The following is a 10,817-nucleotide window of genomic DNA, read 5'->3' on the forward strand; positions in this document are numbered from 1 at the left end:
TAGAAAGGTGATTGCTATCAAGTTAATCACTTTGATCTCCACTCTAGCACTTCATGTAACAGATAAACACACTTCTGTTTATAGAAATCAATTACATCAGTAATAGCCAAATTCTGTATACGCCTAAGAATAGTTTAAAAACATGTGCTGGATAAGTCTATTTATCACACATCGCTTATGTGTATTTTCTGTTGTCTGCATTTCAATGAAAATTTGATGGCTCACTGGAAGATTTGTGACCTGGTGAAAGCATTTTCTGACTAACTTTATGGCTCATAATTACTGTTCTGTCCATTCACATGACAAAAATCTATATAGCTGATATTTACCTCCTCACAGCCAGCAGATACTATTCAGCAAAATGAAGATCAAATAAAGCATATGAATACATGAGCAATCAAACATGTGCGAGTTGTTTACTGTCCCATAGAACACTCGGTAATATACCTAAAACACATTAATTATACCAACTCTAGAAATTAGGTGTTCACATCATGAATTTGTTTTATGGTTTGGTTTATTGAGATTACAGCAAAGCACACTAGGGCTATCTGCCTAAGGGAAGGGATGCCTTCAGGGAGGACTTTCTAAGGGAAACTGGCTCGTATACACGTTACACATGGGGAAAACCACGAAAGCGTCCATGCAGCCAGCCCGTTCGCGGGATTCGAACCTCGGACCGAACTACCAGTGTTCAGCCACTTTACCGCTCTGCCGCTGGTGGGCTCAGTTGGTTTTATGTGATTACCGCAAAGCCTCGAGGGATAACAACAGGAGGGATCCCTTTGTAGAAGATTTTTTAAAACTGGCTCGTATACCAGTTACAAATGGGGCAAACCAAGGAAACGTCATGTAGCCAGCCCGTTCGCGGCATTCTAACCTGAGACAGAACTACCAGTGTTCAACGACGCTTCGGCCACTGGTAGGCCCGTGCACTTAATTGGAAAGTGCAATTCATTATGTAAACAGACATGAAGGTGATAATCAGTTGTGCGCTGTTTTAAGTAATCAAATGTTATAAATGCACAGCTGTTACATTTCTTATTATTTAATAGTCATGTTTTTATTACGTAGATCATACGTATGATATAATTATGAATTAACCCAATAACAAAATGTGTACACTCTTTAGTACTCAAATACTCATCAATTATTTTTCAACTGATTATTACATACCCATAATAATTTGCAAAGAACTGATAACTATAGTTGCTGCCAATTACATAATCGTTATCTGAATTAAAAGTAACTTCAAATAAACGTCTTGGCAATGTTCATTTTTGTATTCATACATACATCTATATATACACATCTAATAAGTCATATATTTACATACAGATAGAGAGATGCGATGTTTTAGAAGTTATTAATATATATTTATTAGTATTAATGTAGTGAATAAGATTTATATTAATGAATGTATATACAAATGTTTTTCATCATGCATAATAATAAATCCAAAAATATGTAGCATTTACAATAAAAGTATAGTTTCTAATGTATTTATAATCCAAAAAGTATTTCATTAATAACATGAAAATAATAGACAAATTTAATGAGTATTCTGATTATTACATAAGCTATGCTTTTCTTTTTTATGCATCTTTTATGCTGTTTAAAATGTGTCACTGATTATGCAGTTAACAATTTAAAAGATAAGTAATTAGGAGAAAGCCGCGCATATACAAACGGATTTTAAAAAATTATTCAACTTAAATTTAAGAAATAAAATTCTATTATATAACAGTGTTATAATACACGATCAGCACGAAATACGACAAATTTGGCGAACTTTTGGCTACGAACAATTTGTAAACAAATCCGAACTGCAAGAACGTCGTAAAATACTGTCAACTCTGAAATTTCCACGATTATATATTTAATGAATATATACACATTTAAAAAATGACTCAGGCAGTTGTATTACAACAAAACAGCAATAATTAAATCGGCCTCTATTTCCACCGTCCATCACTTCACAGTGAGAGCCATCGCCATATTGAAAGTTACCCGTGATCCTTCAGAAGCTGCCCTTTCGTCTGATTGGTTGAACGTTCGAGGAACACGTCTGGCCGGAACATTTTGGGAAAAGTTTTAAAATGTTGCTCGTAGCCGGGACACATTCCTCCTAGCTAGACGAAACATTTCTCGGAAGCCTGCCGCTTAAAGCCGTGCTACTAGAATCTCGTTTCTCGGAATTGTCCCGGGTAAGCGCGCGCGTGTATAGATGTGATAACAGCATTACTTTCTACGCTCTCGATGAGGACGGCGAAAGGGACGGATGCTGGTTTATACCGCTCAGCTTGCGACCAGCGCCATGTATGCATTCTGAGTAGCTCATGCCCCCTTGTGTCTATTTCACTTGTTTTCCCTGTCGCATAGTGTAATAGTGTGAGAGCCGTAGTGTTGGACATTTCTGTACAATCCAACTTAACTAACTTCCAGTATACATTGTTGGAGGTGATTTCACTAAATTTTTCTTGATTTTATTGCATGCTGCCAAAATTAAGCCTGATTTTATTAGTTTAACTATTTATTATACTTTCGTCTAGTTTCCACACACTTATCCGAGTCTCGAATTAACTAATTCCCACATATACTTAAGGCTTATCCAGGGCCAATGTTAGACATTTTGCAGCTCAGTGTTATCTCTGCGGGTTCTTAATAAGGATTTTGCTATCTCTTAATTTTGTTGCTCAGAGCTTTCAAAATTCTAAAACTTCTGTCACCAGCTGAGGCCACACCAACTCTGGTGCTGGTCCTGGGCTTCTCTGACTAACAAATCAGTTATTCTCTAAAGTTCTAAATGTAATTCTTTGATCTTATGAGTATCATTTACAAATTACATTACTCTGTTTTCCATGTATAGAAAGAAATTTCTTCTCATCAACGCACTCATTAGCATAGTTAGTTGAGGTCTGTAATCATTGCCAAGTATAATGTCAACATTAAAGGTCTCTTTGGCATTCAATTACTAATTAAAAAAGAGAATGTTTTTCAACAATGCTCTACCACACATTTTTGAAGCTGCTGTGTAATGATAGTCATATGGGGGGGAACAAAAATATGGGGATATTATTGCTTTCTTCACCACAAAGCAGTAATATAGGGTCAGGGATATAATTTACTCAGTAGGAGTAAAATCAATGATGTTTTGGTTTGAGATGTATGCTAAGTAAAAAGCTCGCCATAGAGCCAAATTAATTATCATAGAAATTTATGGTAGTAGTTGATTGTTTTTAAATATGGGAGTATTTTATTTATTACTGAAGTTAAATTAAGAGTTAGAACTCTCCACGTCCTTTATCGTGGAATAATCAAATCCACGCGAGTAAAGCATAGAAAAGGAAAAAGGGTTGCTGTGTGTCCAGAGGCTCTGATTTTAGAACGTTCCAGATATCGGATGACCAGATTTTGACTTTGTACTGTATTGTTCTTTAAAAGATTTTTTCTACTAAGTTATAGAAATTAATTCTGGCATCCATTCATAAAAACATGACTCATGTTTGTAACTGATGTTTTCCTGGAAATTTTTAAATCATTTTCATTTACTGTAAAAATTGAAATGTATGTATGTCATCAGATAGCATTTAATTAAGAGTTTAAGAAAAAAAAAGTATTACTGATAGCAATAAAAAAATTATTTAATATTTATATACTATATGTGATTTTCAATCCAGAGAGAAATTTAAATCCAAAAGTTGCCTGCCTTAAAAGAAGGGAAGATGAAAAGAATGAGGAAATGCCAAAGGCTCATGGTCCTGCAGGAATGACTCATCTACTAGATCCTTTCCCACAGATGATGGCTCACCATCCAGCACAACCAGTAATAAAATTTTAAGTTCTTTATGCACACTCATAATGATTACCAGACAGTAGCACAGAGTTTTGTTGTAATTTTGAGTTTTCCATTTACCTCCAGTGACTTGAAAAATGTTCATTTGCTTTATTTTTTGTTTAAGGCAGAAAGGTTTTCAGGTGATGTGACTAAAAATTTAGTTGAAAAATCCATGACATAAATTTGTTAGTAATTAAGTCATACTTGCCATTTTTGTCTTTTATCAAGTTATATACATATTTCACTTTCGTTGCTTTAGTAACTCTGCCAAGGTAATTCTTGCATATTGAAAGTTTAAGAGGCTTTTACATTAGATGTATAGCATTGACTGTATTTCACTTATTATTCAAACTAATCCTGCAAACATATGTGACTTGATTACTCAGTATTTTTCTTGTCAAGTTTAAGTAGAGTTGTATTTCATTGCAGCTTATGCATCCTTCAATTTAAGTACTTAAACCCATGATGATAGCACAAGGCTATGTGGGGTTTGATGGTTAAAACCACTGAATACTGGAGTTTTATTTTTCATAATATGATGCTGAATACTTGAATATTATTCCATCTGATGATTCAGTGTGACCAATTGCGTAAGAATGTTCTTCCAAACAACACAACAGGATTTATTAATGACAAAATGTAACACTAATTAACACTAGCATTATGGCGTTTTCCGTATGCCTGTAAGTATTATCAGCGGTCATTTTGACCGCTTGCTCCGAATAGAAGAAAACGCTCACATTTTGCTAATGTTACGTAAAGTTAATGCTTACAACGATACATTTGGCTTGTTTAATAAGTAAATTGAGTAAATAGATGCAACGAAAAGATAATTTAATTGTAACAAAGAGCAAAATTAAGTAAATATATTAATTCAAGGATAATTTAATATAACAGAGAGCTAAAAGAAGGGGGGAAATCACTCTAGGTAATTTTAAGCTTCTTATCATTTAATAAATTAACTCATAAAATTTTCAGGAGTGAAATAAATGTGTTGAAGATTACACATATTAGTACTTGCATATTGTCAGATACAGGAAGTTGTGAATTTTGGATGAAATGTACATCTTTCAAAGCTCCTCACCCGTACTTAAAATAAAATCATGACCGGTAATATTCTTATATTAAGTTGTTTCCTTGTAAATTATCCATGCATTTATCATGACCAAAACAAGAACATTACAAAAAACTTGGAACTGGCCAATGTCTGGATGAGAACTGCACTGAATATTTTCTGGTTATCTGATCCAAAACATGAAGTCCACATTTGGTCGAATTGTAAAAATTCACAACTTCCGATGCCTTTTTTTCGTCAGATGTGATTTGCAATGTTGGGTGCATGGTGCTCTTGAGTAGGACATTCTTATTTTTTCTTCTTCATAAGACATAAGCATTATATTTTCGTGCTTAGCAATCTTACTAGAAGAGAACTCATGTCTCATATTTTTTAAAGAATAAGATACTCTTCTCTTTTTGAAAGATTAATAGTGCCAATGCAACTGATTGTAATGATTATTGTGTATAACAACTTTTCCATTACAAGAATTGGTGCAAGAAGTCTCCAGCTCATAAAATTATCTCAAATTCAATTTTAATATATTTCTTTTTCTCTGGGATGCAAAGGATTGGTATAATGAGCAGAAATGTATATATATTTTTATTGCCATATAAGCAAGGTTTTACTGTATGTATTTTCCTGAATTATGTACTGTGAATTCTTGCTACACCAAATCATCATAAAAACAAATTGATGATGGAGAATCTGAAAGCTGATCATGTCCAATCTTCTTCCTTTCTCCCCCCCCCTTCTTGTTGTATTATTTACTAGTAAATGGATCTCACTGTTTTGCATTAAAATATGATGGGCTAAATTTTTTGAAGAGTTATGGTATTTGATTATTTATGATAAAATATAATAAAACTATCTGCCTGTGAGATGGGATACCATTATAAAGAATATTTTCAGGAAACTGACCTATATTATCTTTGGCAAAAAGAATGACTTATGAATGATATCTACATAAATTGATAGTCTGTCATTTAAAATTTGCTGTATACTAAAAGCATTCCATAAACAGAATACCAAAGTATCAAAAATTTCAGTAAATTAAAATCTTTATGCACAAGTTTTTTTTTTTTTTTTTTTTTTTGGAATTTTTTTTTTATTTTTAACTAAATATATATATAACAGACAGTCTCACTCAGATAAGAACTCCACATAATACATCCCTCAAGAATTCCAAGTCCCACCCACTACCATAAATTACTTCACCCAAGTCTTACCGACTGATATTATTCAAAGCCCCCACTGCCGCTAAGAATTTTTGGACACCTTACACTTATGAGTCAGACACGAAGAGAACACTTTGCCAACTCCCCCACTAGAAAGAATGTAAGTTACTTAATACCTTTTCTGGCCTTTATATCTTCATGTACATTCACTGATCTTATTTATATTATTTTTATATTGTCTTTGATTTGTTTTTACAAAGTTTGCATTATTTATCTTATTTTGTAATCTTCTATGTTTATTTCAACTTTACTTTGAATTCGATTTCATAATGACAATTTCCAATGTTTAATTTTTACAAATAATATAGTACTCAAATGCATAAACGTGAAAGTGTCAGGGACGGTTACTCGGGTTAATTAGGATTTCTCTACAGTAATTGATTTTTACTCCAAATTGAATTGACTAAAATGCTTCATAAGAATAAGTTCTTTGAGTATCAGCATTGGTTCATAATTCCTTCTATTCGTGGAAATATTTGGCCTGACTAGAATTGCCGGTTTGGCTTTAACTTATAACTTGAGTAAAGACGAAACACTTTTATATTTACGTATTTTTATCAATTATTGTTCATTGAACGGGAGTTAGTTTGTTCCCCTTGAAAAGTCAACTAATTTCCGATCAATGACAATGATTACATGTTTTTAATTTTTCCTTTTGCAATTGATATTTTATTCTTCATGATGATTTAACTCCAGTCCCCGTTAAAACATTATTAACATTTTGCTTTCAAATTACTTCAAAACATCTTTCAAAATATAACTTACCAGTATGGATTCACACTTTTAAAATAATTCTACTTTAATTAAACTTAGGAGATAATATAATCAATTAATCAGTACTGTTTAGGAAATAAATTATTATATATATATATATATATATATATATATTTTTTTTTTTTTTTTTTTTTTTTTTTTTTTTTTTTTTTTTTTCAGGTAACTCAACACACTCTTCCTGTGTCCCAGCCTTGAAATTTAAAGCTTTTGTATTTGGATTTCCAATTACAGGCATTACTTGAAAGTCCGACATTTTTAAAAGAAAAACCAAAGAATACTTAAATATATATATATATATATGTGAAATAAAAATTCAGTGTGCCATCAGTGAGAAAATTCAAACATGAAGATGAACTCTTGTAAAGTGATTTTTATGTTGCTAAAAATGCAATGAATGTCAGCAACAGTGAGAAATATTTCAGACATTTATGTAGATGCAAGATATGGACAGTTCATACATACCTCAGTGCTTAAAAAAAAGCATGAAAGGAAATTATACAAATATTTACTTTGTATATTTTATTTAGTCTATTTTTGCAGTAATTTCATATATGTAACAGAGGCATTGATAAAAAAATGGTTTTCCAGTGAAATATTTTATTCTATTTGTAAATTTCTTGAAATCAAGTGAATAGCAAGGTTTAAAAATTAGACTATTTTTTCATATTGCAAAAATTATTATGCATGTAAATGTTTTCCAAGAATATTTCAAGCACTCGCCTAATAGTGAAGTTGTGGTTTCTATTTAGATGGTCTAAAAGTTATGTCTTGAAGAAGCCAAGAAGTATACCGAACAGTGAGAAACTAAATTTTATGATATTCAAACTTTGCTTCTTAATTATTTAAATCTGTTACCAATTTTAGTGACTTACTATTAATTAACAGGCCCAGCCCTATAGCAGGTCCTAAAACTATATTTTGAAGATAAGACTGTTGTCTACCATTTAGTGGCAAACTAATATTAAAGCTTCATTTTTTATTTATTCAAGTGCATTATTAATTTTAGTGAGATATATCATTAACTAACAGAGCATGTGTTACTGTTGTGATTGTACTGGGCAGTAAAAGTTAGGAAACAGCTAGAGAAGATTTTAAAAGTGGTAGAGATAACACTAGGCAACAAAATATCTAGTACCAGTCTTGTTTACTAATTTGGCCTTTTATTCATTAACATAATTTTAAAGTATAATGATTGGAGTACACATTTTATTTTAAAACTCCTTATCTTATTTTGTAGGGGAGACACATTTTTTATATTTAAAGTGCAATCTTGTCAAATATAATTTTACTTCAATATTAAGAACTTTCCAGAAATAGATAGTACAAATATAAAATTGATCTATTTAATAATAAAACTTGAATATAAACAAGAGCAACCAAAAACTCCAGTCAGTACAATATGTATCACAGCCCTGGTGAATGTGCCAAAGCCTATGCTTAGTGACATTTTGATACAATACTGTTGTCATTTAAGAGATATTAAGACCTCATAGTTCAGTTTTATGTTACACAGCAGTCTACAAATGCAGCTTTATTAAAATACTGTTACCATACAGGAAACTATATTTTATGTGTAGTTTTCTTTTTGTATTTTAAGTTGAAGGAGAAAACTCTTCTTTCTTTAAAAGTGAGGGTTAATACCATCTAATATACTCTTCAGTGTGATATATCTTTAATGCTGCAGAGCTGATTGTATTTATGTGTATATAAAGACAGTCACTCATACACACTATTTTTTTTAATTTGATAGTGAATTTCAAAAATAAATTTGGAATATAATAAAATCTCTCTAAAAACCTTGAATGATGTAAAAGCATTGCTAATTCTGACCATTATTTAAATTTTGAAATTTTTAAGTAAGTAAAATAAGGGTCTGTGTTTAGTATTCAGAAATGTGTTATAGTAGAAGTATTAATGCTCAAATAACCAGAAAAGAAATATCATTACTAAACATATTGTATAGTGCTCATTAAAACACTTTTTTATGATGCCTCTGTAATTGAATCTTGCCTTATATTTGATGCTGAATGCTTTTGCTTCTTTTTTAATTGACACATCTAATTTCAATTCACAAGAGTGAATTTTTTTAATGTGCCATTTGATATTCTTTGGCATTAAGTTGAACTTTTCTTTACTGAATATTCTCTCTGCACCAAGAAGAATAACTGTGATGCAAAGATATATAAAAACGGTATGGCACAGTAATATGTAATTTTTTTATCCTTGGTTCTTTTTTATGAGAATAAGAAAAGTCAGTATTACATTAAAATTTTCCTGAAATTCCGTATGTATTTTTATTACTTTTTATGTGGGGTTTATCTTCATATCCTGTAAAAGTAACTGATATGGGAAATGATGCATGCAATCTTGATGCAAATAGCTGTTTTCTTTAGGGAATAAGTCTTAGCTGTATGTACAGTATTTATTTGGAAATGGTTTTTCATTTACCTGTATATTTTTGGTTTTTTTTTTTTTTTTTTTTTTTTTTTTTTTTTTTTTTATGTCTGATTCTGTAGGAAAATTTTTCTTCATATTAAAAAGTATGTAAAATTGCATTTAGAATTGATAAGCATTATTTTTAATATTAATGACTTTTTTAAATCGTAATTGTGCAGCACTGTTCAAATCTAAGATACTGCGTTTCTTTTATCACTAAATTCTGAATTTCTTAAAAGTATTATTTAATGTAAAAAATTTGAATATATCATAACTTCTTGAAAATTTATGCTAGAATACATATTCTGGAAACTTTTATATTAAATATTTCATCTATAGTGAGCATTATTTGCATTTATCTTATATATATTTTTAATATGTTTAGTTCGAGGTAATTCGATAATGTCTAGCCTGTACATAATGAACTTGGATTTAAAAAAAAATGTGCATTTTTTTCCACTATTATGTCATGCATAAACAGTAAAACATGATCTGCAATGTTAAATGCTTATTTTATGATATTTTTGTAATGTCTTTTTACAGTGTTTTATCGTATAGATCATTGTGTATTGCCTATTGCTAGAAATCTTCTATGTATCAGAGACAACGACCAGGTTTATTATTTTTTAATTGCTCAGCATATGAAGAGTAATTCCATGCAAACATCATTAGCATAACAATAAAATCATTTAACTATGTTCTTCAAACTATGTAATTATCATTAATTGGGAATATTAATTTTTTAATTCTTAAATACTTGGTTTTTACATATTTTTAAATTTATTAGAAACTATATAATATGTGTAATTCTCACAGCATGAAAATAAGTCTACATTTTTATATAATGAAGATGTATTTAAGTAAGAGTAAAGAAAGATGTAAAGAGTATTTATTTTGGTACTTAACAATTAAATTATTTCCATACTTCTCTGTGACATTTATGTATATGTTCTTAGGATAGGTTTGGCTTATTGCCATTGCTATAAAATGTTATAAGGTGTAATGGTCTCTGATACTGGAAGTTTTATTCTAGTTCAATACAACTGAATAAGGTATTGGCAGTGGGCAGCGTTTCTGTTATTGTCCACATGCTATTGAGTCTTAGTGCCAGACATCTTGGGTACTCTAGAGTTTCAGCTAGTTTAAACAATCACAGTTTGGGTAATTACGTGCCCAAGTTTTAATTACCCACTGTGCACAGTCTTGAAAAATAAAAGTGCCATTTTTTTAGAACTAAGCTTTGTCATTTATTGTTGTTGAAGTACATTTAATTTTTTACTTACTATCATTAACCTATGTTCTAGTAAGTTCTTATCAAAACATTTAGAAAAATTCAGAATTTTTTAGTGTAGTTAGGCACTTATGCATTTTAGTGTGCACGTTTTCATAAAATTTCTTCATGGAAGGAGAAGGAATTTCGTATACGAGTGTGCTTATTGCATTATCTTAAAATAAGTATTGAAAAATGCATTAGAAA

General features: G+C 30.6%; 1 protein-coding gene across 2 annotated transcripts in view; it reads left to right on the plus strand.

The window, feature by feature from the left end:
* Positions 1–10,577, plus strand: part of LOC118198214 (transcription factor 12-like) — a 154,467-nt gene extending 143,890 nt beyond the window's left edge. For both annotated transcript variants that reach the window (XM_085812975.1, XM_035369837.2), the window contains 2 exons: positions 3,681–3,826; positions 7,064–10,577. In XM_085812975.1, the coding sequence (XP_085669101.1) occupies positions 3,681–3,826; positions 7,064–7,099 (182 nt within the window). In that variant the 3' untranslated portion in view covers positions 7,100–10,577. The remainder of the gene's footprint in view (positions 1–3,680; positions 3,827–7,063) is intronic.
* The last annotated feature ends 240 nt before the right edge of the window (positions 10,578–10,817 follow it).

Source organism: Stegodyphus dumicola, chromosome 3 (assembly GCF_044657685.1).
Source record: "Stegodyphus dumicola isolate Sdum_Otavi_A_Nest chromosome 3, ASM4465768v1".
NCBI classification, from domain to species: domain Eukaryota; kingdom Metazoa; phylum Arthropoda; class Arachnida; order Araneae; family Eresidae; genus Stegodyphus; species Stegodyphus dumicola.